At 47.0% G+C, this 27,879-nt stretch overlaps 2 protein-coding genes across 2 annotated transcripts in view; both read left to right on the top strand.

Annotated features, from left to right (window-relative positions):
• Window positions 1-2,713: 2,713 nt before the first annotated feature.
• Window positions 2,714-27,879, top strand: part of LOC136161460 (optic atrophy 3 protein) — a 39,673-nt gene continuing 14,507 nt past the window's right edge. The window contains exon 1 of the mRNA XM_065926325.1: window positions 2,714-2,933. Within this exon, the coding sequence (XP_065782397.1) occupies window positions 2,792-2,933 (142 nt within the window). The 5' untranslated portion in view covers window positions 2,714-2,791. The remainder of the gene's footprint in view (window positions 2,934-27,879) is intronic.
• Window positions 8,746-27,879, top strand: part of LOC136161461 (optic atrophy 3 protein homolog) — a 59,743-nt gene continuing 40,609 nt past the window's right edge. The window contains exon 1 of the mRNA XM_065926326.1: window positions 8,746-8,831. The gene's annotated coding sequence lies outside the window, so the exon portion shown is untranslated. The remainder of the gene's footprint in view (window positions 8,832-27,879) is intronic.

The following is a 27,879-nucleotide window of genomic DNA, read 5'->3' as shown; positions in this document are numbered from 1 at the left end:
CTCTTAGCAAAGAGCATTTGGGATTGACTTAAATGTTAACAGGAGTCCCAAGCTGTTGAGTAGGGAACAGAATAGGGCAAGTAAAGGCAGAAGCCAGAAGCCCAGGCAGGAGATGCTGACAGCTGGACCAGGGTCAGGGTGGAGCAAGCAAGGATCAGTGTCAGCTTTGGGATTTCTCTTGAAGGAATTCAACGATGGAAGAAATACAAGGCCCTATGGGATTGTGTAACCCTAGTCCCTTGCCCATCCTGGGAAAAGGGTGACCAGAGGACCTAAATTAGAAGGAACTCTGGGAATGATCCCAGGCACTATTCACCAGAGAGGCCAAGTCATTAGCCCAAGGTCACACAGCCGGTGAGTCAGTGCTGAGACCATCCTGGGTTCCCTTTCCCCTCCCTGCCTCTGCCTCTGTTCCCACGCCCCAGAGTGGTCAAGGCTGCTGCCCTGGCTAATGGTGTTCCCCTCCCTCCCCTGGCCCTCAGGGGTCAACCAGGAATGGCTGTCCTTCCAGAACCAGACTGGAGAGCAGGAGGAGGAAACACCCAGCTCTGGACAGACCTCGACCCCTCTGGGTGTATAAGAGGCTCCAGGCTAAGGAGATGTGAAGCCTACACACACACACACACACACACACACACACACACATCCCCACCCCCACCCCCACACGGGCATAAATACACACACACACACACACACACACACACATACACACACATCCCCACCCCCACCCCCACACGGGCATAAATACACCCTTGCCCCGAAAGTTCCCAGAAGTGGTTCCTGAGAGAAAGAAAGAGGAGGGAGGAGGGAATTAGGGGAAAAAAAAAAAGAACTTAACGAGGACAACTTTTTTGCAGGAGGAGGGTTGGGTCACTGAGATGCAGGAAGTTGGGGCTCTGGCATTGTGGAAGAAAGAAAAGAGGGAGGCCTGGGATCTGGCAGGGGGTGGGGGGTTGTAATTTTCCCACCCTGTCTCATTGCAGTACAGCTACCAGGATGGACATGTAGGGAGCCAGAAGCTTTCTGAACATGGGCCCCTTGGGGAATCAGATGAAAGCCTGAACACTACCCCTCCACCAAATGCTCATTCCCACTCATTCAATAAGTATTGAGCACCTACAGTATGCCAGAAATTGTTCTAGGAGCTGAGGAAACAGTAGAGAATTATACACAAAAAAATCATGTACAAATTTAGAAGTTTCCTAAATGCATCAAGTGGAACCTCAGCCCCACTCCCAAATAGGTTCTTGGACCCCAGGCTAACACCCCCAGGGATCAGGAGAAGACTCTAGACTGGGACTCAAGAAACCCAAGGGGTTTCTCTCCTGATTACCCATGGAACTCTGGATAAATCCTTGTCAATTCTCTGGCCTCAGTCGGTCAGTCTGTAACATGGGGGAGCAGTTGGTTCTGAGTGAGTTGAGTGATAGGTCTATAATAGGTCCCAAGCTCCTTCACACCTTCAGTCCAACAGGGATCCTGGAGAGGAGTTGTTTTTATGGAGTCCTGGCATTCTTAGTAATTTAGAACATCAGGGTTCATACATGTCAGTATCACCATTATCACAGATGGAGAAATGGGAGTCCATCAGGGCCAGGGAAGTGACAAAAGACACACAGGGAGTCCCACCGGTTGTGAGGAAAGCCCTGGGTCCCCCGACTCTGACCTGAACGTTTGTTTCCTTCTGTACACAACTCTGCTCAGTGGACTTTCCCTCGCCCTCTGCCTCTTCGAGAATCTCTCAATTACCCATTAGCACTCCACCACCCAGGCATTTCTCTCTGACGACCTTGTTTACATGATTTTGCTCCCCGCTGGGTAAGGGATGACAGTCTGGGACATGTTCTTTAAACTCCTTCCTGAGCCAGCTCCCTAGGGACCCTCCTCTCCAACGGAGGAAGTGGGCCTGCTTGAGAAAGGGTAAGTTTATTAGCCAAGAGACTGGGTTATCAACCTCTCCTGGCTGAGCGACCTCGTGCCACTCCCCGGCCCCTTTTGGGGCCTGTTTGTCTGTTACTTGGGAAAGGGTTGAAAATAGCTGTTTCTGGAGATAAAATGCACCCTCACGCTGAAGTTAGCAATAAGAATGCTAATACCTGTGCAGTTATAAGGGCTGTTTATTGGGTGATTCGCATCATTCTAAACACTTAACATAGTTCACTCATTAAGCATTTATATTCAAGATTCTCATGCAAACCTCATAAGAACCTAATAAGGAATGTGCCTTCTTATGATTCCCATTCTGTAGATGGGAAGGCTGATACTCAGAGAGGTTAAGTCACAGCAAGTAAACCGCGGAGCTGGGATCTCACTACAGGTCTAGTTTCTAGTTTCTCACTACATGGCTAGTTTCTTACGACCACTGACAGCTCTAAACTGAGGGAGAAAAAATAAATAAAATAAACTGAGGGAGAAGGTACATTTGGGACTTCTGAACCCTAACTAGGACTAATTAAGACTGCTCCTTTGGAGAAGCCGCCCAGGTACGCGACGTCACGGAGGAAGGCAATGACGTCAGCCAAAGCGGGCGTGGGAACGCATATAGGCTGCAGCGAGCCGTTTAACGGCACCACCCTCTGACAGCCTCACTTCCGCCGTATATTTGCATATTCATCGATGGACGTCGGAGCGTCAGCGTCGACGCCGTGACGTCATGGAGCGCCCCAGCGGTTCTCCGGGGCGTACGCGCGTACGTACGCACGCACGGCGACGAGAGGGCGGGGGAGGAGGGAGCGATCTGAGGCGCCCCTCCCAGTCAGCAAGGTTGCGTGTGCCCCTTGCGGCAGCCAAGATGGTGGTGGGCGCGTTCCCTATGGCGAAGCTGCTATACTTGGGCATCCGGCAGGTCAGCAAGCCGCTTGCCAACCGCATTAAGGAGGCCGCCCGCCGAAGCGAGTTCTTCAAGACCTATATCTGCCTCCCGCCGGCCCAGCGTGAGTCTGACCCCACGTCCCTCCAACCTTTCCATTCTCTAACCCTTCTCAGGTGGTTGCTCAGGAGATGGGCTTCTGTTCACAACCAATCACAGCCCGAACCGGCAAAGTCTTGAAACCAATAGGGAGGGTTCCTTGGAGAGGGGCATACGAGTAGCCCAATAGTAAGAACGGGCATGGGGTGAAGGGCGGTACAAAGTGCCCGCGCTTGATTTGGGAATATTAGCCAATAGAGGAAAAGAGCGCGAGGAGACTGACGTCTAGACGAGCCAATAGTGTGGGTAACGGGAGTGATTTGGGCGGGGCATGCCAAGACAGAGAGGAACTGGGGAGAGCTGAGGGAAAACTTGACCGGGTCAATTGCCAAACCATCCTTGGGTGGCTTCATTCCTCAAACTCCACCTCGTGCCTCAGTTTCCCTCCCGTCCTGGGAAGTGAGGGGTGCTTTTTTCATCTGTTTAGGTCATTCGTTTGTCCCAGTTGTACTCCGGGGAATAGGCCTAGGTTAGGGGCGTGACTCGGGGTAAAGCCTGGCGTCTGGAAGCGTGACATGGGAATCTGGCTAAAGGAGTCGTTTTAACTAAAGTGGACATTCATCCGTCTATTTATTAACCCACGCATACACCATATTTGCTCTTCCATTCATTCAGTAGACAGGTCGTGCTGGCTTTTTGCTGGACTGGGAGACACATGATCCATCATTGTCACTCCAGAGTGGTCAGGATGGTGCCAACTCCAGAGCTGAGAGACCTCCTGACCCAGGGGCGTGTGGTCGGGAAAGCTGTCTAGACTCTAGAGGAAGGCTGCCTGAGCTGAGATCCGAAGGGCATAGTAAAACATTTAAAATACGGGCTATTGTGAGAAGATGATCTATGTGCTAGGGGCCTGTGGGAGCAAAGAAAAAGGAAATTTAACCTAATTTGCTGGGTCAGGGAATCACCATTAATCCAGCTGGTACTTCATTTAGTTGGTGTTTTCTGAGTGTCTGCCCTGTGACTGGCCTTGTGCTGGGCAGTACTGGTGAAACAGCAGGAATCAAGCCAGCCCTAGTCTGTGCCCTCAAGGAACTCACAGTCGGGTGAGGATAGGCCCGTCCTTCAAGGTGATGACCCAGAGTGGGCAGAGCTTGGATAAGGGAGCCCACTGGACACTTGACCTGATGTAGCATTCAGGGAGAACTTCCTGGCAGAGGAGACCTCTGGGCTGGGAACTGAAGGGTGAGAAGAATGTCACCAGACAGCACGGGAACAGGGATAATGTTGAGGGAGAGTGAGGAGTGTGTGTAAAGGCCAAATGGTTAAGGGAAGCACACTTCTTTTCTTTACAAGTTTGGATGCCTCAAATTTGCTTTGCAGGGCCTGGAATTCATGATCTTTTGGTGTTTGGTCGGTTGTCTGCCAGAGTTGCAGATCTTAGAATGGAAAAGTGTTGGATTTCAGTTACCGAAGTGCTTTTCTATAAGCTTTCTCATTTGACTCTCACACTGTTTTGTCCCCATGTCAGGGAGGGGAAATGACTCCCTGCAGTTTATCAAAGAGAAAACTAAAGTCTTGAGAGCAGAAGGGAATTGCTGAGGTCACACATGGAGTCTGGGCCAGACCTAAACCCTGGCCCTTTAAGGCAGGTCTTAAACCCTGCATTCTGGATTCCCAGAGCTGGTTTCTGTTTCCTGCTACTGCCTTTCTCCCAAACACCGTGGGATGTCTTAGTATTGTGGTTTAAAAAGCAGCAACTTGAGTCAAACTGACATGGGTTCCAAACTGGGTCCGCACTTCTCAGCCAGGTGGTTTTGGGAAGGTCACTAACCCCCTAAGGTTCAGTTTCCTCCTCTGCGCAGTGGATATTATATAATAGCTACATTTAATGGGCACTCACTTTGTGCTAGGCAGTGTGCTAAGCGCTTCACAGCATTAAATCCTCACCAATTATTCTGAGTTAGACACTGTTATTATTCCTATTTTGTGTATATGCTGCATGTACATTTATGCTATAAATAATACTTATCTCACCCTGTTGTGAGGAGTAAGTGGATGTAAAACGGTAGGTCAGTGCATGGCTCTGAGTTGTGGCTGTCGTGTAGATGTTATGGATACAGCAGAGAAGAAAAAGCAAAACATTTTGTCTTCAGGAGACCTTACAGTTTCAGCTTTGAGGGAAAGCCAGACAATAAAGAAAACAGTCAAGTGTGAAGTATATTCGATAGCACAAACTGCTCTGGAGAAAACATCAGGGATGCAGAAGGAGGAGTATTTGGGGGACGGTTGTGAAGTTTAGATAGGATTATCAGGGTGACCTCATCGACAACATGAGGAGAGGAGGGAGCAAGCAGTGCGGGTGTCTAGGGGAAGAGCTTTCTCACCCAAAGTCTCCACACCTGCCAAGGCCCTGAGGTGAGCACACGCCTGGCATGTTTGGCGAACATCAAGTAAGCCAGTCTGGCTGAACAGAGGGACTGAGTGGAGGCTGAGGCTGAGGTGGGAAGAGGGCAGATCATGCAGGGCCTGGGGGCCTCTGCCAGTGCCTTGGCTTTACTCTGAATGGCTGGGACTCACGGAGGGTCTGAGCAGGGGAGGGACAGGATCCGAGTCCAGTTTTCATGGAATCCTTTTGGCAATCATAGGGTGAGAGTGGTTGCAGGGAGGAGACAACTACAGGAGTCCAGGTGAGTGGGGAAGTCACTTGCCCACTGCCTCACACTCTTTCCCCAGCCACTTCTTTCTAAAATTTCACACTCCCCGATAAGTTGAAAGAAAGAATGGTATGGTCATCAGTTATATGCCCTTCAACACCTAGTTCACTGTTATTAGCTTTCAGCAGATTTGTTTGGTCTTTGCCATCATACATGAATGTGTGTATGAATGTATACACACAATCTTTTTTTTTTTCCCTGAAAAATTTGTAAATTAGTCTTGGACATGGTTCTAAACTCCTAAATATTTCAGCCTGTATTTTCTAAGAACAAAGACCTTCTATATAACACAGAACCAGTATCACACCTGAGAAATTTAGCATTGATAACTATAATATTGGTGACAATATTGTTTAATATACAGCTTCTATTTAATATATAGCTCATATTCTGGTCCCCAAAATGTCCTTTTTAAGCTGTTTATTATTTTTATTTTTAACCTAAAATCAGCTCAGTGATCATGCACTGCATTTGATGATCCTGCTTCTTTAGTATTCTTTAACCTACAGCAGGTTTGGCAGCCTGGCCCAGTGCCTGTCTTTGTAAATAAAGTTTTATTGGAACACAACCATGTCCATTTCTTATACATTGTCTGTGGACACAGAGATGGATTTCTCTGGCCCACAAATGTAAAATGGTTACTCTGTGGCCCTTCACAGAATAAGTTTGCTGGCCCTCCTCTATAATAGTATCCCTGTCCTTGTGACGTTGACTGGGGTAGTTGTTCCATAGTGTCCTGCAATCTGAAGTTTTCTGATCACTTCCTCTGATTTGATTCACGTTGAGCATATTTGGCAGGAACACTACAGAACACCTAAGGACATCACCTCAGGGGGCTCCTGATGTCTGTTTGTTCCGTCATTTGTGGTGCTAACTTGGATCCCTTGGTTAAGGTGGCAACCACTAAAAGAACCTTTCCTTTTCCCCTTAGTAATGAATAAGCAGTAGATTTATTTGAAAGGTAGCTCCAGCAGGATTTCCTGTGGATGGGGTGTGACAGGCGGTCTGGTGGAGGGGCGGGCTGCACAGAAAGCACCAGGAGCTCAGTGGGGGGACAGGTTTGGTTGGAGAGGCTGTTTGATGTTGGAATGCACTGACTTATCAGATTTACACTTTTTGAATTATGTTGTCGTATTGTCTTCATACTGCTAACTGCTGTTCATCACGGCCCCTGTCCCAGGCAACTGGAGTTTTCCAGAGCTATGGCTACTGTGCGTTCTCCCAGGTCAGGCCTCCCAAGCTCACCCACACACCCAGCGACTGTACCTTTGGCTAAGATTCTTTAGGCACAGAGGGTGAGCCTGGCCATGTGTCTCCTCACAGTAGAAGCTGGAGGAGTAGGTGTGTCTGCCTGAGAAAGAACAGTAAATGCAGGAAGCATAAATCATCAGTGACGCACTGTGTTGGGGAGGCAACGATCTTTTTCAACCAAGATTTCTTGGGGAGAGAAAATAAAAGAGGGCAGTGATGTTGGGCAGGTTGGGGCCATGCTTGCAAAGTACACCGTGGGAAGAGCTGTGGGAGGTCTCTGGGCAGTGGGAAAATTCCAGTGTGCTTCCACTTAGGCCTTTGGAGAACACTGGTCATTTTTCCAGTTTGCTATCCTGGTGGGCAGAGTAATGAGCCTTCCCCCCCCCGCCGCCGAGATGCCCACATCTTAATTCCAGGAACCTGTTTGAATGTGTTACCTTACATGACAGAGGAACATTATTACATGTATGATTGAATCAGGTATTTGGGAAACAAGAGAGCAACCTGAATTGTACAGGTGGGCCCAGTGTAATCACCCCAGTCCTTATAGGTGAAAGAAGGAGACAGGAAAGGCACCCATTTGAAGACAGAGAAGGAACCGTGAGCCCAGGAATGCAGGTGGCCTGTGGAAGCTGGAAGAGGCAGGAAAACAAATTCTTCCCTACGGCTTCAGGAAAGGAGCTCTCACTTACTGACACAGCGTATCCTAGTGAGAACCGTTTCAGGCTCCTGACCTTTGAAACTGTGGATAACAAATGCGAGTTGTTTTAAGCTACTGCCTTTGTGGTCATTTCTTACAGAAGGAATAGGAAACTAATACGCCATGTAATTCTCTCAGGCGACTGGGAGAATTTTTTCAGAAGAGCTCAGCTGTGGTCATTCTTACAAGTTTTGGCTTTGGAGTTGGTTTCTGTTTTCTTTTGCTTACAAAGCAATGTGACCTACTGTTTAAGGGCTTTACACAGCGACTGTTTTATTTTTCTCTCACAGTTTTGTGCCTTGACTGGGCTCAGCTGGCTGGTTCCTCTACCCGTCTGGCCTGGTGGTATCTCAGGGGGTTTCAGTCAGAGGGCAGCTGGGTCTGGAGTCATCAGGAAGCTCAACTGGGGTGTTGGGATATCCCATTCCCTCTCTCCATCTCAGTGTTGTCTACAGATCTCTCTTTTCCACATGGTCTCTCCGCTCATGGTCGCTCAGGGCTCGCTGGAGCCGAATTTCCACGGGAGAAGGAGCAGAAGCTTCAGGCCATTTAAGGACAGGACCTGGAACCACACAGCATCACTTCGGGCGTGCCTTGTTGATCCCAGCAGCTCCGGCACAGACCAGAGGGAGTGTGGGAGGGCACCGCACAGGGTGCGATACAGGCACCAAAGGCAGTTTGCCACAGGGGAGACACTCCTGGCTTGGCATCTTGGCACCACTAATAAGCTGTGTGACTTTGGGCAAACAGCTTGACCTCTCCGAGACTCCCAAGTCCATGTTTGTCAGATAAGGGTGACAATAGAACTCACCTCCCAGGATTCTTGTGAGGATCCAAGAGCCAGTGGATATCAAGGCCTAGCCCAGAATGTGTGGATCTGTTCGTTAGTGCTGGCTGTGATAATCTGTTCTTATCCTACGTGGGCATTACTGTCCAGAGGCGGAACACTCTGCCTCCAGGTAAAGGCTTCCTGCACGCAGCATGCTGCTCTGCCATTCGCTGTGTTCCTGGGCGAGTCCTTCTGCCTTTCTGTACCTCGATTTCCTCCTCTGCACAGTGTAGCACTCACCTCATAGGTCTGAAGGGAGGATCTGTCAAGTACGCGAATACCCTTAGCCCAGGCCTGGCGCGTTCTAAGTTCTGACTTAGAGTGAACTCTGTATCTTGGTTGGGTGGAGTGGGCAGAAACTAGTCTCTGGAGCTGAGCTGTCTGCCTGCATGTGAATCCCAGTTCTGCTATTTTCTGTGTGTCCCCAAGGTAAGTTATTTTGCTTCTCTGGGTGTTACTTTTGTTGTCTGTAAATTGTATCATTATAATTCATATTCCATGAGTTCATATATCCATAAAGCATTAAACAGTTCTTGGCTCTTAAGTGCTGCATAATTCTTTGTTGAATATATGGAGATGTCAGGCACCATACTATTTTGATCATTATCATCGTCTTTGGAGGGTAGGGCTTGCAACTATCCATTTATCATCCTAGAGTATTTTTTAAATTAAAAAAAAATTATTTGTGTATTTAGTCATTACTTTTGGCTGCATTGGGTCTTCATTGCCGTGTTCAGGCTTTCTCTAGCTGTGGTGCGTGGGCTTCTCATTGTGGTGGCTTCTCTTTTTGCAGAGCGCAGGCTCTGGGCATTCTCAGTAGTTGTGGCACAGGGGCTTAGTTGCCCCAAGGCATGTGGGATCTTCCCAGACCAGGGATCAAATCTGTGTCCCCTGCACTGGCAGGCAGATCCTTAACCACTCTACCACCAGGGAAGTCCCACCATTATCTTAGTACTAAACTTTCGAGTGCATTCCTTCTCAGGGTGCACTCCCTGGTGGCCTCTTGTAGCTGAGCTGTCAGTACTTCAGGCCTCTAGGTGGTGTTGGTGTCTCTTCCTCAGTCATTCCCCACAGCCTGGCCACAGGCAGAGGAGTTGGGCCTTCCCCGTGAACATTTCTAACTAGTACAGGGTAATTATGTTGATCTGATTGGACTGGAGGTATATCTCTGAGCAAAGAAAAGTGAGAAGGTCAACGAGAGAGAGGACAGTGTGGCTGAGTAGAGAACCTCCTATGACCCAATGCTTCCTAAAATACTTGAAGTAAAAAAAATAAAATACTTGAAGCATCCTTTGGAATGAATGGTTTGTACCTGCAAGGAAGAAGAGGGACTCCTCGAAGAGCAAGCAGAAATCAAGAGCAAAGAGCCAAGGAGGGGAGCGAGCACAGAGGCTACCTGATAGTCTGGGGACATCGACAGGTTCACGTGGCCTCAGGGACAGAGGCTGTGTTGTGGGAAAGCTAGACAGGGGACCACCTTGTGCACAACCAGCTCCAGGGAAGGTACCCCTCAGGGGAAGAGTGGACTGAAAAAACCCATCCTGCAAAGACACACACCCTTAAATCTAGGTAGAGATTGAAAACGTCTTCCTCTGTGAATTGGTGGCCACTGACTGTTCCTGTGTGGGTTCGAGGCTTAGTTTATACTCTTTGAAAGGTCCTGAAAACAGCAGGCTGAGAATGAACCTGGGTCTGTGTGCCCCTAAGTACCTGGTCAGGACAAACATTAACCCTCCCTGGAGGAGGTCTCCCCCCTCTGCCTGGGCCTTGGAGAATTCCTTCAGGTAGAGTTCCAGCAAATATGAGCTCATGAGAAAAAATTGTGTGCGGTACAGAGAAGCAGGCACCATGATCAAGAGTCAGCAGATACAAAATATGGCAGCTCAAGAACTGCCAACACTGTGGATACAGGAATGGTCAGATGTGGACATAAAAGAGCTCTGCTTGTGTATGGAAAGGATAAAATAGGAGGGATACAAAAATACAAATGAGTGCAATACAGAATCACCAGGAGTTGGGTAAAAAGCCAGATAGAACTCCAGAAAGTGACAGATACAATTGACATTCAGAGCTCAATAGGATTACACAAACCCCAGACTAAATACAGCTGCTGTGAAGACTGATGAGCTGAAAGTAGATGGGTAAAGAAGGGGAAAAAAAAGTGAAGTGGGTGCTCCCCTTAGCCATCCAGGATCCTGATTGGGTCCATCTGGGGAAGGAAGAGCTGGGCATTTTTATTTTTAATATTCTTCAGAAAGGATCCTCGTGTGCATGAGTGTTTGAAAACCACTTCCCTGAAGTCTATTTATAATCTCCAGAGCACCGTATCAGTTATGTTACACAGCAGCAGGCTGATGTTGGTGACTTCCAAACAGTTTCATCATGCTCTCCTATTAAGGAAACATTTTGAGCATTCTCCCCTAGTATGAATGTATGTATGTGTGTATATGTATATATACGTGTGTGTGTGTAAAGTGAAAAGAAAGTGAAAGTCGTTTAGTCATGTCCAACTCTTTTTGACCCCATGGACTACACAGTCCATGGAATTCTCCAAGCCAGAATACTGGAGTGGGTAGCCTTTCCCTTCTCCAGGGGATCGTCCCAACCCAGGGATTGAACCCAGGTCTCTCACATTTCAGACGGATTCTTTACTAGCTGAGCCACAAGGGAAGCCTGTGTGTGTATATATGTTACAATATGAAGAGATATATATATATATATAAAACTATATATATATAGTTAATTAGGAGTCATGTATAGTGCTGACATATTACTATGAATATATTATGTGCATTAAAAAACATTTAAAAATTAGGAAGGATGGAACTAATATCTAAATAAAAATTTTTTGTTTTATGTATTCCTAGCCCCCCAAATATTTTTGCTCTCACTAAGAATATTTTCCTATACAGACGTTGTTAAATGCATTTGGAAACTCTCCATGAGACCCTCTGTGAGAGTTGCGACATTCTTTGTGCACAGCTGTCACAGCTGGCAAAGACCTCACTAAGATACAGAGATCCAAAGGAGAAGAGTGTGCCGTCAGCTGCTTTTAATCCCCCTGCTCAGTTTTCATCCCCACCCTTCATATGCAGAGGCAGTTGTTGGAATTTCCTCTTGCTGGTCTTGTTAGACATTCAGTCCTTGGTTTCTGAGCAGGAGTCTTTAAGAAGCCCCTGTGTGAGAACTTGGTTTGCACCCTGAGACTGTCCCTGGGAATCGATTTGCCCAGCTGTAGTGCGCTGAGTGGACAGCAGAGGGCGCCCGTGTCAGTCCTTTTCTCTTTAGGTCTGCCACCTGGGGATGCTGGCACCTGCCTGGTGGAGGGGCCCTAGAGGCCTTTTCTGGGTATATCTCTGTATGCCTGTGGTGGTGGTTGTTGAGTTGCTCAATCATGTCCGACCCTTTGCAACCCCATGGACTGCAGCGCACCAGGCTTCCCTGTCCCCTCACTATCTCCTGGAGTTTTCAACCATCTCATTCTCTGCCACACCCTTCTCCTTTTGCCTTCAGTGTTTCCCAGCATCAGGGTCTTTTCCAGTGAGTTGGCTGTTTGCATCAAGCAGCCAAAGTATTGGAGTTTCAGCTTCAGTCCTTGCAATGAATATTCAGGGTTCATTTATTATATGCCTAGTAAAGCTTAATTTCTTCTCCTGCTCTTCTTCCTCTCCCTTTTCTTACCTTCCTTCCTCCTTTTTCAAACAAGCATAACTGTGACTTCTGACATTTTCTGCCTCTGCACCAGAGAAACTCCTTGTCCACCTGTCCTTGAGACTCCCTGGTCAGTTCCTTAGAAACCTATCCTGATGGCTCGGCCTCCCAGGGTGTGCTCCTGTCTCGAACTGGGGTCTTAACCCTCATTTCTAGCTAATTGGTTCCTTCTCTGTTTCTGCTGCCCTGGCTCCGGTTGACCCCACATCAGACCCCTAAGCCACTGTATTTCTTCAGATTTCTTCAGATCCCCACACTCCCTCTCTTTCCTCAGTGATCTTCTGGCTTCCAGACCCACCTCGGTCCTGCCTTTGATGAGCACACAGCCACAGTAGCTCCCTTCTGCTGAAGGCCTAGTGTGTGCTTCCTGTGCTGTGTTTTATCTCTTTTCTTTTTAAAATTGAATCACATTTTATTTTGGGGTTTTAGGGTATTTTTTTCCTCTGAAGTTTTTTGGGAGGACTTAATAAATTTGCAAAAGTAATATATGCTTATTGTGAAAGAAAGAACAATACACAAATTAGTTTGTGCTCATCTGTGATGAATTGGAAACCCAGCCAATAAATCTTAACCAAACCTTAAGTCTAAGGGATGTTTATTGTTGGTGGAGGAAGGTGGCTTGTGGTTGGTTCGGTGGCTTGGTGATGTCATTAGGAACCTGAGGACTCTTTCTATCTTTACCATGTTGGTGTTCAGGCAATAACTCCCCTCAAGGCCTCAAAGGAACTGCTGGAGCGCCAAACATGCCTTTATACTGCTGTGTCCAAAGGGAGGAAGTGTGTGTGTGTGTGTGTGTGTGTGTTCATGCGCGTGTTTATATGTGGGATGGGGGTTCTAGGGAAATGAGAGAAGGCCCTGCAAGGAGAAAAATATTTTCCCAGAAGCCCACAGGGGACTCCCCTCACTGCTGATTGACCAGAATTGAGTCATAGGCTCTCGCTCTCTGGGAAGGTCCTGGTGGTCAGTGGATATAGCTTCTGGGCTCTAATGGCAGGAGTGTGCTCCATCGTGTCTGACTCTTTGTGTCTCCGTGGACTGCGGCACGCCAGGCTTCCCTGTCCTTCACCATCTTCTGGAGCTTGCCAGGCTCATCTGTCCTGGGGATTCTTCAGGCAAGACTACTGGGGTGGGTTTCCATGCCCTCCTCCAGGGGATCTTCCCCACCCAGGGACTGAACCCAGGTCTTCTGCATTCCAGGCAGATTCTTTTACCAGCTGAGCTACCAGGGAAGCCCATTGGCAGGAGAGAATGGAGTTAATAAGACAGTAAAGAATGCTACAAAGTGAACACAAGGTTGTCATCGTCCTTCTGTATATTAGTTTATTTCACCACACCCCATGAGGTATGCCTTCACTGACATACCTAAACGGATGAAGAGACTGAGCAGAGCTGTTATGCAACCTGCCCAAGGGTGCACAGGTGCTGAGTGGTAGAGCTGGGACCGGATCGACTGGTTCCAGTTTGCACCCAGTCTGTGCAGCCTCATTCCTAGTCTCTACAGGCAGCCTTGCTGAATCTCCCACTGGACAGTTCATTCATGCACAAGCCTTGACTGCGCAAACATCCCCACAAGCCAGGGTTTATGATCCCCACTTTGAAAAAGAGGAAATGGACAAAGTCAAGGAGCATTAGTTCCTCCTCAAGGGCTATAGATAGTATTCTTTGCGATGTCCTGTGAGCTGTTTTGCAGGTACTGACACCCCCACCAGGTGGGAGACATTAACTGTATGCTGCCTACAAGCTTGCAAACCCCAGACTGGTTGGAATCAGAAGATTGATAATGTTGGCCCCCAATTACCTCACCAACAACCAATCAGAAGAATGTCCACCAGCTGATCATGCACCCCACCTTCCCCCTGCCTCATTTTCTCTAAAAACCTTTCCTTGAAAGCTATCAGGGAGTCTGTGCCTGGACTGCTTGCTTGGTGCCCTGCAATAAACACTACACTTTCCTTAATGACAAAAAAAAAGAGGAAATGGAGGTGTAGAGAGGTTGAGAAACGTCCCCAAGCTCACACAGCATGCAAGTAGCAGATCCAGAACTTGAATCCGGGAACTTAGAGCCCAGTAAACTCTTAGCCTCTGTTAGCTGCTTCCCTTGTGCCTCTTACATCCCCAGATGCCTTCTGTACTAGCTTAAGTTGTACAGACGCTCCAGATCTGGCAGGGAGTAGAAGTGGAATTATATTCTGGAACAGAGACTTGCTTCAGTCCATCAGGCATCTGTGTACTTGACTCATTCTGTCTTTATCTAGTGCCAGCTGTGTGCCAGGAGCTATTCTAGGAGCTGTGACAGACAACAGAACAACAAAAGACGCTCCTCTCATGGAGCTCACGTTTGAAGTGCTAGTACCCGCCTAGTGACTCCAGGGCGCAGGGAGGTCGTTCTTCCCGGGGTGAGTCTCAGGGGTGCAACTTGTGTCTCGTCCTCAGCCCTGAGCCAGTCCTGTGGCTTGGGAATGCCGTGCTCCGATTGGCAGCCTGAGGGCGGGTTAACCCTAAGAAATCTTTTAGACCCAGAGTGTGGGACATGAGATTCACCAAGGTGTGGAAAGACAGAACCAGCCGTGTTTCCTGTGGTGACTGGCGCGTCACCCCCGTCTCAGGAGGCAGTGAAGGGGGACTGGACCAGGTCTGCCAGACAGGGTTCCCGCTTGTGGCAGCACAAGTCTCTTAACGCCCGGAGCTGTCGGGGCGCGCGTTCAACGGGCTGGAGGGCATCCCGCATAAAGGGCGCCGGCCAGGGGCTGGCTCAGAGCTGTGTTTGCTCTGAATGGTGGTTTCTTAACTGATGATAATAGTTCTCATTTATTATGCTTTCTGTGATCTTAGCAAATGATATTAACCACCTTATTAGGGAGTTTATGTGATTGTCCTGGTTGTATGAATGATGAAATAGCCCAGAGACCATTAAGTTCCCCAAAGCAACACCGAATAAGAAATCACGCCTCACAGGCTCCCAAACGCCTCCTCTTACATTTAGTTACTAACATCTGATTGTCTGCATATTACTTATTGTAGTACAATACCGTATACAGTGCAACACAGATCTAAAGGTTAGTAAAGATGTATAGTTTAATGAGCATTAACAAATGCATATGCCCATGCAATCAGCATTCAAGACATAAAACATTCCCATAGCTCTGGGAGAAGTTCCTTTCTTTCCTGCTCTGTTGCCCTGTATGACCCCTCTCACTGTAGTTTAGCTTTGTTGTTGTTTTAGTTGCTAAATAGTGTCCAGCTCTTTGGACTGTAGCCCACCAGGCTCCTCTGTCCCTGGCATTTTCCAGGCAAGAATACTGGAGAGGTTTACCATTTCCTTCTCCAGGGGATCTTCCTGACCCAGGGCTTGAACCCACGTCTCCTACATTGGCAGATGGATTCTTTACCACTGAGCCACCAGGGAAGCCCATAGACTAGCTTTATGTATTGTTAAATGTCATGTAAATGGAATCACACAGGATGAAGCTCATGTCTAGCTTTTGTTCCCAAGATGCTTTTGAGATATTTTCTTGTTGCTGTATGTATCAGTTCATTTTTAAAAATTGCTTTTAGTGTATATTCTTTTATTCCAATACTTATATGAATAGCCTACATTTTGTTTATCCACTCTCTTAGTCATTTGGGTTTCCATTGATTGATGAGAAACTTGAGTAAAGTGAGGAAATATTGATGTTTGGAGAGGAGTGTTTCAGGCATAAGGTATAGTAAGTGCAAAGGCCCTGAGGCTCGAGCATGCTTATCCAGTTCTAGGAACAGTGGGGAGGCTTGTGTGGCTGGAGCAGAGGTTGATGGGAAGAGTAGGCGGTCAGAGGTCAACCTCCAAAGGTCACTCCCCAGGCACCTTCCAGAGGTGTTCTGGGCGTGATCAGGTGTATTATATGCATAAACTTAACTCACATAGCAGATTGTGTACTATTCACATTGTTCCGTGTCCTATTTTTTCCCTGTTAACTGCATACCTTGAACATTAGGTGATTCTTGGGTTAGGCTCTCCCAGAGAATGCTGTCATCAGCATTGCAGTCTGTGTGGCACATGGCAGGTGGCCTTCAGGCTGCAGATGTGGATTCACCCCACGCCCCGCACTCCTACAGGGGGAGTGTTAAGGGAATCCTTCCCAGAGCTCCAGTTTCACCGGATTCGCCTGAGGAATCTGCTGGGTTCCCTTCCTTCCTCCTTCCCTCTTTTCCTTCCTTCCCTCCCTTTTCAATGGCTCTGCTCCCAGGAAAAGAAATTCTGGGAGAAGTATGAAAAGAGAGGCAAATCTCCTCTCCCTTCCTACTGATGCATTACCCCATATCGAAAACCAGCCAGCATAACAAAGGAACAATTTAGAATATTGATGGAAGGAATGCTTTCCCCAGTCCACCTTATTATTTACTTTTTATGTTCGGTAGTTATTAATATGTATCAAATTGTGTCATATATGATATTTTGATCAGCTGATATACTAGTAACATGGAGAGGGAAATGGCAGCCTACTCCAGTGTTCTTGCCTGTATAATTCCATGGACAGAGGAGCCTGGGGGGCTCTTTGTGACAGGGTCACAAAGAGTCGGACATGACTGAAGCGAGTTAGCACACACGCATACTAATAATAATTATAAGGGTGACTCAGTCTTAGAGAAGAATTTAACTAAGATCACAAGAAATGAAAATTTTGATCTTAATTCATAGGCACATTTTTTTTGTTTGTTTCAGAGAAATATAATAGGACATTTGTGCATAATAATATGTCATGTTAGGATAAGATTTTGTAGAGAAAGTAGAATATAGATTGAATATTAAGAGAGTAAGGAACAGTGCAAACACTCTTAAGGAGGAGCTGCTGGGTGTTTTTCTTTAAAATGAACCATAGTAGGGCTTCTCTGGTGGCTCAGTGGTAAAGAATCCGTCTACCAATGCAGGAGACACGGGTTTGATCCCTAGTCTGGGAATATCCCACATGCCTCGGGACAACTTAGCCCATGTGCCACAACTACTGAGTCTGTGCTCTAGAGTCTGAGAGCTGCCACTGCTGAAGCCTGAAAGCTGTAGAACAAGAGAAGCCACCGCAATGAGAAGCCCACACACCGCAACTACAGAGTAGCCCCCAATCGCCACAACTAAAGCCCATGCAGCAATGAAGACCCAGCACAGCCCAAAAATATAACAGATAAAATAAATTTTAAAAAAGAAGAGCAAGGAACGCTGCAAAGCACTATTAAAGAAGAACTGCCTGGTGTGTATCTTTAAAATGAACCTGGAAGGCATTACGTTTCTATGGCTCATTAGCCCTTTGCGTGTGCTTAGAAGAGTGATGCAGTGGGCTTCTTTTAAAATTCATTATGTTCTTTGCAGTAATTTAAACTTAGGATGGAAAAAATGGATCTGACAACTTCAAAGTGTATAAAGAGGGTGCACAATTCTTCCAGAATTTGTTGAGAATACACAGGAGCCACGCGATGCTTATTTGGCTCCCACACAAGGGTGTCTCCCTGTCATTATTCCTGAGTGCGTCTGTGGGTCTGGGTCTGCGTCTGTGGGAATGTGGGCTGTGGTTTGGGGACACCGTCCAGCTACTTTCAGCCTCCTCCCTCTAGCATCAAGGTCCCCTCCTTCTTGGCACTGGTAGGACATGTGTCCTTCAGCCATTCCTGGAAGAGGTCTTCATCTTTCTTTAGCAGCAGAAACTGGCCAAGGACCACATAGGCCTGGTCAAAACCGCTTTCCTCCAGCTTGTTGCCCCGGTCTTTGCCAGCCCGGGCTAGGCTTCCCACTGACTTTTCCCCCATGGGTTCTGCCTGAAGTCTCAGTGCTTTTGGGAGGAGGTTGTCCTCTTGATCAGGCTTCATCCCCGGCTCTGGTTCCTATATCAGCTTCTCTTACCACCCAACTCCTCCCAGCGATACCTCAACCCACTCAGGATCCATCTTATTTTCTTTCCTAGTTGGCTCTCCAGTTGTCCCAACAGCGTTGATTGAATGAAGCATCTTTTTCTCACCACGCTGATTTGTCTTCATACCTCAGACTTTTCACTTTTGGTCTCATTTTTTCAACATATCTCCTGTTGAGCATCTTCTCCACACTGTGGCCTGTGCTGAGTGCTGGGGACACAGGGGTGAGACAAACCCTGTCCCTGCCTGTTGTATTCATCCTTCTCTCATCCATCCACCAACACTGCCCAGCAGCTTCTCTGTGCTGGGTCGTGTGCTGGCGGGGACACAGGCCTGGCCCTCCATGAGGAGGGGTAGTTAGGGGTCAGTGCTGGGCTGGGCCGGCCAGGAGGGGATCTGAGCCTGTCTGTGGGTCTGGGGGAGGACTTTGGAGAGAAGGGGATGACTCAGAATTCAAGGAGGAGTGCGCCCCAGTGGAAAGATGGAGGCACAGGTGCAAGGGTCAAGGTGTGAACGGGAGGAACGAGAGGACGCTGGGGTGGCTGAAAGAGGAAGGACTGATGGCCATCCAAAGACAGATCACATGGGGCCATGTTAATACATTTGGACCTGGTCTGAAAGGTCATGGTGACAAAAGAAATGAAGGACAGCAAGGAATCAATTAATTTGCTTTATTATTTTTCAAAGAAAGTTGATTTCTGCTAATAAAAGTAATACTTGCTCAGTGCAGAAGACCTGTCCAGCCTCTTGTCTGTGATGTGGGTGTCCTGTTGTACGCTGTGTTCCTGGGTACACTCTTCTAGGCCTGTCCCCCTCAGTGCTCCTTGTGACTCCTGTCTCTCTATATTTGTCAAGAAGGGGTTATGACCTCACTTTGAACTCCTCTCTCAACTCCTGTTTACAAGTGACGGAATCGTAAGCTAATGGGCAGGGGCATAAAAGCTCCGGAAGTGTACAGCTTCAAGCTCAGCTGCATCCAGGAACCCAGACAATTCCTGGAAGGCGCAGTGCCGTCCCCGGGCCCTGTGTTCCTCTGTGCTGGCTTCTTTCTCAGGCAGTCTCTCTCTTTGGGGACGAGATGGCCTCAGTAACTCCAGTTTCACATCCCACTCACCAGGCAACCCCAGGGGAAGGAGGAGGCCTCTTCCCTGAAATTCCAGGGAAGGTCCCAGGGCTGAATGCCAGCATCTGAAGATGAGGGTAGGGTCAGGTTTACCTGAAGATGTGGGAACAGTGAGGGAGCAGCTCCCCCACAGGAGGGTCAGGGAAAGTTTCCAGAAAAAGAGGAGTGGATGCTGGACTGGCAAACACAACAGATACCTACTTCACCACTTCACCAGGGCTTTAGAGGGAGAGCGGGGAGGGGGCTCTGGATTCCTGAAGAGAGGGACCTGGGAGCTACTGGTATGTCCGTGACCTAGATCTTTCCTGTCCCCCTGATGGCCGAGGTCACAGCTCAGCAGAGCCCCATTCTAAAAAAAGTGCCTTAGTGAACGATGTGGCCTCACTCCCAGCAACTCCTGCCCTGGCCTTCACTTTTGACCCCTGGGCGTTGACCACCAGTCCCAGGCCAGAGGGGCAGGCCTGTAAAATGTCAGCATGGCGCCTGCTCCCTCAGTGGTTCCTGGAATTCCCCTGGTTCACCCTCTGCAGCTTCCTGTCGGAGGGGAGAAGGGGTTCTGAGGATCCTCAGCTTATCCCCACTCTCAGGGGCACCAGGGCCTGCCATTCTGGTCTCCTGCTCCACCCCACCCACGGTGCCCCCACTCACTCCTTCCAGGCCACTCCGCCCTCTCCCCTCTGCTTTTGTGGCTTCTGGCTTCTTTCTACCCGATCGCCATCTTAGTGGGACTTGAGGGAAGAGCAGAGTATTTTATCTAAACAGTCTTGACCCCAAATTCTGGGTCCAGGGTGGCTTGTTTGTTGATTTTGGGGGAAGAAAATTTTAGTTATCTGTTTTGTCTTCAGTTTTTGGTTTCAAGTTCACATAGGGAAAGTCTCCCGCCATTTCTGTTCCCCAGGCACCCTGTTCTCCACAGAGGCAACCATGGTTATCTTGAGTTTTTCCAGAAAAAGAAAACCAAAACACAATGCATTTCCAAGCAGATGCTGATATGCACCCCTGCCACCCCACTTTCTTTTTCCATGAATACAGCACACAGTAGGACTGTGCTGGCCCTCAGTGCTTTTCACTGACCGTGTTCTGTGTCATTCTGGGGAGAATTATCTGTTGCAACATAAAAAACTTCCTTACTCCCCGCTGTTGACAGATTCTTGTCATTTCTGAGACTGTAGATAGTCTCGTAGGATTCCCCCTCTTTTGTTTTTAATTGTTATATCATAAACGATGCTGCAGAAAGGCCAGACAGGCCTTTCACACCTGCAGGGTGAATCTAGCCAGAAGCGAAATTACTGACTCAAAGGTGTGCAACAGAATTACCCTGGCAGCCACGAATGTTCCCAAGGGTTCATTTCCTCCCAGTCTTGCCACCTGGAGGCTATTTCTTTTTTTAAAAATTTATTTATTTGGCTGCACCATGTCTTGGTTACAGCATGTGGGATCTGGTTTCCTGATCAGGGATCGAACCCAGGTCCCCTGTGTTGAGAGCATGGAGCCTTAGCCTCAGGACCACCAGGGAAGTCCCTTTTTTTTTTTTTTTTTTAAATCTTGTTCCTTTGAGCTCAGGGTAGACTTGAAGAAAAGTTGTGAAATGGGGCAGAGTTCTTGCAGACCTTTCCCTCAACTTCCCCCCATGACAGCATCTTCTCTAAATGTGGTACAGGAAGCAAACCCAGGGAAGGAACACGAGTGCCGTGCTGGTAACACAGCCACCCGTGGCATTCCCATTTCACCAGTTTCTTCACCGAAGTCCTTATTCTGTCTCCAGATCTCATCCGGTATCCTGAAGTAGTTGTCATGTCTCTGTAGTTCCCTTTAATCTGTGACAGTTGCCCGTCTGTCTTTGTCTTCCTTGACCCTTTCGAAGAATACTGGTTAGTTAATTCTGTAGACTGTCCTTTGATCTGAGTTTGTCTGATGCTTTCCCATGACTGGAAAGAAGCGCCATATTTTTGGCAAACATAACACAGAGCCAGTGTGTGCTTCTCCGTGCACTGGTTCAGGGAATTCAGGATATCAGCCGGATTTCTGGTCATACTAACCTTGGTCACGTGGTCGAGGTAGTGTCTGCTAGGTTTGTCCAGTGTGAAGTTAGCATTTTTCCATTTGTAGTTAATCTAATTTTGCAGTATATACAAGTACCAAGTCATAAGTCATTGAAATTAATGTAATACTCTATGTCAATTATACCTCAATAAATAAAATGAGAGACTTCTCGGTGGTCCAGAGGCTAAGACTCTGTGCTCCCAATGCAGGGGGCCCAGGCTCAATCTCTGGTCAGGGAACTGGATGCCAGTGCTGCAACTGAGACCCAGCACAGCCAAATAAATACATAAATAAAATTTTTAAAACGAAATAAATCTCTTGGGGAAGCCACTCTGAGACTATACAGATATCCTGTTTCTCATTAGACTTCTGCCCACTAATTTTAGCATCGTCTGTGAATCTTATCTGCGGCAGTTATTATTGTATTTATCCAGTGTTGATTTTCTGTTTCCTTCTTTTATTTGGAAGTCTAACATAGGAAGAGCTGTTCCTCCCTCTTGGGGGCTGTGTTACCAGTCACTGCGGTGAGGGAAAGGGGGTTCACCGAGGACGTGGAGACTGGATCCAGGCCCAGCCTGCCTCCAGCCTGTGGTCTTGGCATTTGTAGGAGGAAAGAGGACTCGCTGGGTATTGCTAACAGCGACCTTGTCTCCCAAGCCTGGAGGAGCACATCCCTGTGTATTTTCTGTCATCTCCCTGCACCACACCCAGTGAAAACTTTTCAATGTTGAGATTCAGGAGCCTCAGCCCAGGCCTGATTATAACAACGACAACAGCTGCCCAGTATGGAAACCTTCAGCTGGCTCCACAGTCTTGATGGATCTCACACAGCCTATGGGTGAGGATTATTATTAAAGCCTTTTTATAAAGCAGGAGACCGAGGCTTGGACAGGGAGCATCGCTGGGCCTCAAGTGCTGAATCCAAGGCTGGCTCTTAAAATAGCAGGTTCCCCTGCAGGAGGGAGCAGAGGGACAGCGTCCCACTTTTATCTCAGCCAGCAGAGGGAGATCGAGACCCAGTGTCCCCTGAGGTCCCTGTTCCTGGAGAGGAGATTTCTCCTCCGTGCTGGGTACCCGCCTAAGAACAAGACAGCTACTCAGTTCACCTGTTAAATTCAGAGCCCCTTTCCACATTGGCCATAGACAGCTTTCATCATTTCTAAGACCATGACATCTTCGGGTTCACCTGCAGGAAACAGAAAACACTCCAGCTCTTTTAGAAGAAAGGATGGTTCTCAACATTTTGTTATTAATATAAACGTTTCCAAACATACAGCTACATTGAAAGAGGTTTACATTGAATACCCATATACCCACCACAGAGATTCTCCCAGTAGCATTTTACTGTACTTCCTTTACCACGCTTTGACCCATTAGCCCGTCCCTCTATCCATCGATTAACCTGTCTTATTTTTGATGCATGTCCAAATAAATTAGGCAGAAAGTAATTTAATACAAAGGATGAGGTTTGCAGAGTCATGGGAAGGGTTAGAAGAAGTGCCTCTTTGCTGGGCTTCCAGGAACGCCACCACAGAACTCACCCACCAGGGGAGCTGCTGCCTCTGACGCTGCCTGCTGGACTTTTGTATTGAAGAGCACACCGATTTAATGCCATCCAGGGGCCAAGAAGCCATCACACCCCTGAAGGTGGTAATAGGACACTGGACGTTCACCTTGGAAAACTTTGAGGTCCCTAACCTACCTTCACCAGCAGAACCCATGCAAAGCTGCAGCTGGGGGACCCTGTCTCTGTAATGTCTCCTTGCAAGTCCTGGGTGATGCGTCTCAGTGGCGGACTCTTAACTCATATCCTGGTCTCTCGTGGCCAGGCAGTTGGGGAGGTACCCTTCAGAGCCTTGCAGCCGGTTGGTACAGGAAGGCCCAGTCACCAGGGACTGTCGCAGCACTAATGAAATCATCTGCTTCTGGCAGCTGAGTTATTTCCCACTTATTACCACTCTAAACCTCACTGCCAGGAACATCCTTGAGCCACTACTAGAGAAAACCCTTGCAAAGCAATGAAGAAAAAGAGAAGAAAAAAAAAGAGAGAGAAAAAAAGCAATGAAGAGCCAGTGCAGCCAAAACAAAACAAAAAAAGAGCATCCTTGAATGCCTGTCTTTCCCCCTCCTGGATCTCTTGCCTCTCTGGTGCTAGGAGGAAGACCAGCAGACTGGCCTGCAGCTCAGGAGAATCATGAGGAAGGAGAAGGTACAGAGAGAAGTTTCTGCACCGTCTTATGGTTTGTGAACTCAGCAAACTGGGGCCTTTGGCTCAGCCTGTTCACTTGCTTACGGAAAGAAATTTTCCTTGCCACCACATGCTTCATCTTCCTTAGCTATCAGCCTTCACCCTCCAGCTAGAGCTGGAAACCTCTCTCATTTGGTCTGTTTTGCAGACAAGGAGCTCCAGACCAGGAATCTGTGGTCCGTAACTTAGAATCTTGGAAAGAAGAGACAACTGGTGACTCCAGGCCGTGTCCTCAAAGTGAAGGTTCAGGAAGGAAGGGGAGGAGTAAGGGGAGGGGACGCTGCCCTCCCAGGGCCTGGACGTTCTTCCTGTAGTATTTCCTGCAGTTGTCCTACTCTGATTTGGCATTGTCTCCGGAGATGAGCAGGAACTCCATCTCAACGGAGCAGTTCTGATGGAAGGAGTGGCGGAGCCCACAGCCCTCTCGGTGCCCTCCCTGGGATCCAGGGCCGCACTGCCTCCGCTGGTCCACCTGTGCATCGCCTGGGGGCCAGGGACAGCTCAGCCTGGGCCTGGGCAGAGCTGGGAGGCGGGACTCCCTGCCTGGGGGCGTCTTGGCCCCCTCTCCTCTTCACTCTAGTTCAGCTTTTATCCCCCTTTCTGGGGACTGCCCTCATCTCCTGTGGTATTTGTCGACTTCACCCAGCTAACATCCGCTGCTCTTCCTTCCTGGCTGGCTTAGTCTGTTCTGTTCTATTTTATATTCTTCTGTTTTTTTTTTTTTTTTTTGCCACACCATGTGGCATGTGGGATCTTAGTTCCCCAACCAGGGATTGAACCCACATTTCCTGCATTGGAAGGTGGATTCTTAACCACTGGACTGCCAGGGAGGTTCCCTCTTAATTTTTAATGACTTTATTGAGGTATAATTGACGCACGTATTTAAAGTATACAACTTAAAAAGAAAATAAAGTATACAACTTGATAAGTTCTGACAAACGTGTACACCCGTGAAACCATCACCACAGCCTAGACGGTGAACATAGCCGTCACCCCAGGGTATCCCCGTGCCCCTCCCAGCCCCTGCCTGCAACTCCCCGATCCCCAGGCAACCACTGATCTGTTGGAGAGCAGCTTGCATTTTCTAGAATTTTATGTAATTGAAATTACACAATGTGAATTAAAATGTTTTTACTTTAAAGAGACGCTGGTTACCACACACTGCATTGATTTTGCAGCTTATGATCATAGGTCTGCAGTTTACAACCCCTGCTTGGAAGGCTGTCATACCCACAACCCACCTCACATTCACCGCCCTTCAGAAGATCCTGGCCTTCACACCTCCGGTCCCTATACTCACCCCGGGTTCTTGGCTCAGGGAGGGCAACCTGTTAAGAGAATGGCCACAGCAGGAGACAGAGGAGAGAAGAGTGAGGACTGACTGGGTCCAGGGGGTCCCCAGCGAGGCAGTTACTGGAGAAGGTGATGTGTCAGGTCCTCCTGCTAGAGTGGACCCTTGCCCCATTAACTGGCTGCTGGCGGGGCCCGCCACCCTCTGGGGTTCTGGCTGGTGCTCGCTGACTCTGCAGCAACAAAGCTTCCCGAGAAAGATCCAAAGTCTCCTCAGATACTTTGTGATTAACTTCCCAAGAACCTGTCTTGCCCATGAAGGTTATTCAAGTGATCTTATCACATGGCCATAAAACTTTAGGTCATCAAATGGTGTCATGCGCCACTCACATGCCTCTGGCCCAAACAGTCACCCATAAAGTCCCCTCCTGCTGAGTCCCATTGGTCCCGCAGATCAGCCCCTCAGGAGTGGCTGGTGTTCAGGGTGCACCCCTGGAACTGAATGCGGAACAGGTCCCTGGCTAGCAGTTGAAAGAAGCTCCCTGCTAAATAGTCCCAGCCTGTGGGGGTTAGCATGCATTCCTCTGGACTCCAAATCTTTTGATAAACCCATACATACTTCCTTTCTTGGAGAAGAAGGTGATAAATTCCTAGAATCAGAACTGTGAGTCAGTGTTTTCATTTTCTTCCAATAAATACCCAGGAGTGGGATTGCTGGATCATATGGTAGTTCTATTTTTAATGTTTTGAGGAACCTTCATACTGTTCTCCATAGTGGCTGCACCAACTTAACGATTCCACCAGTGATGTCCATGAGTTCCCTTTTCTCCAAGTCCTCACCATTGTTTGTTATTTCCTGTCTTTTTTATAATAGCCATTCTCATAGGTATGATAGCTCATTGTGGTTTTGATTTGCAGTTCTCTGATGATTAGTGACGTTGAACATCTTTTCATGTACCTGCAAGCCATCAATATATCCCCTTTGAAAAAATGTCTGTTCAGATCCTCTGCCAGTTGAATTGTTTGGTTTTTCTGTTGTTGAATTAAATGAGTTCTGTATATATTTTGGATATTAACCCTTTATCAGATATAGATTTGCAGATATTTTCTCCCATCCCATACATTACCTTTTCTTTTTGTTTATGGTTTTTCTTTACTGTGCAGAAGCTTTTTTAGTTTGACTTGTTTATTTTTGCTTTTGGTGTCAAATCCAAAAAATCGTTGCCAAGACTTATGTTAAAGAGCTTACCACCTGTTTCTTCTAGGAATTTGATGGTTTCAGGTCTTACAGTCAGGTATTTAATCCATTTTGAGTTAATTTTTGTATGTGGTGTAAGATGTGTGCATGCTAAGTCGCTTCAGTTGTGTCCAACTCTTTGCGAACCTATGGACCATAGCCTACCAGGCTCCTCTGTCCATGGAATTCTCCAGGCAAGAATACTGGAATGGTTTGCCATTTCTTTCTTCAAAGGATCGTCCCAACCCAGGGGTCAAACCTGCATCTCTTATGTCTATGCATTGGCGGGCAGGTTCTTTACCACTAATGCCACCTGGGATAGTGGTACAATTTCATTCTTTTACATATGGTTGTCTGGTTTTCTCAGTGTCTTTTATTGAAGATAAATATATTATTGAAGATAATATTTCTTCATGATTCAATCTTGGAAGATTGTATGTTTCTAGGCATTTATTCATTTCTTTTAGGTTGTCCAATTTGTTGGCATATAATTGTCTGTAGTACTCTCTCTTGATCCTTTGTATTTCTGTAGAATCAGTAATAACTTCTTCATTTCTGATTTTATTTGATTTCTTTCTCTTTGTTGGTCAATCTAGCTAAAGATTTATCAATTTTGTTTGTATTTTCAAAGAACTGGCTCTTGGTTTCATTGACCTTTTATATTGTCTTTTTAGTTTCTATTTCATTTATGTCTGCTCTGATATTTGTTATCTCCTTCCTTCTATTACCTTTAGGCTTCATTTGTCCTTCTTCTAGTTCCTTGAGGTATAAAATTAGGTTGTATATTTGATATTTTTCTTGTTTCTTGAGGTAGATGTTTATCACAATGAACTTCTCTCTCAGAACTGCTTTTGCTGAATCCCATGAGTTTCGGTATGGTGTATTTCATTTTCATTCATTTCAAAGTATTTTTTATTTCTCCATTGACCCATTGTGCAATACATGTTAAATCTCCACATATGTTAATTTTCCAGTTTTCTTGTAATTGATTTCTAGCTTCATACCAGTATGGTCAGAAAAGATACTTGACATGATTTCAGTCTTCTTGTTAAGGCTTGTTTTTCGGCCTAACACATGATCTATAATTGGAGAATATTCCATGTACACGTGAGACTTGAGAAAAATGTGTTTTCTGTGACTTTTGGATTGAATATTTGGCTTAGACAAGTCTTTTAAATGTATTTGTGTTTACAAAATTACATTACTTACTAATGTTGTCAAAGGAACATGAGTACTTAAAGAGTCAAATACATTTATGATTTATGATAAAAAGAAGAAAACTCAACCGTCTTCTTTTCTACCTCAGTTCCTGTTCCCCAGTTTAACTATTTTATCTGTTTTATTGTATTTGCCACTGCATTTTCTTTTTTTTTTTCCCAATTATTTTTATTAGTTGGAGGTTAATTACTTTACAATATTGTAGTGGTTTTGCCATACATTGACATGAATCAGCCATGGATTTACATGTGTTCCCCATCCTGAACCCCCCTCCCACCTCCCTCCCCATCCCATCCCTCTGGGTCATCCCAGTGCACCAGCCCCGAGCACTTGTCTCATGCATCCAACCTGGACTGGCGATCTGTTTCACACTTGATAATATACATGTTTCGATGATGTTCTCTCAGATCATCCCACCCTCGCCTTCTCCCATAGAGTCCAAAAGTCTGTTCTATACATCTGTGTCTCTTTTTCTGTCTTGAATTTAGGGTTATCGTTACCATCTTTCTAAATTTCATATATATGCATTAGTATACTGTACCACTGCATTTTCAAAAATTATTTTCCCTCTTAGAATTGCTTTTGCTGATTCCCATGAGTTTTGATATGTTGTATTTCATTTTTATTCATCTCAAAGTATTTTTTTAAATTTCTCTTTCAATTTCTTCATTGATCCATTTGTTGTGCAATATATGTTGCTTAATTTCCTTTAAAATTTAAAAATAGAACT

Source organism: Muntiacus reevesi, chromosome 2, assembly GCF_963930625.1.
Source record: "Muntiacus reevesi chromosome 2, mMunRee1.1, whole genome shotgun sequence".
In the NCBI taxonomy this organism is placed as follows: domain Eukaryota; kingdom Metazoa; phylum Chordata; class Mammalia; order Artiodactyla; family Cervidae; genus Muntiacus; species Muntiacus reevesi.
The sequence above is the reverse complement of the archived record's forward strand: the minus strand, read 5'-3'. Positions and strand labels throughout refer to the sequence as shown.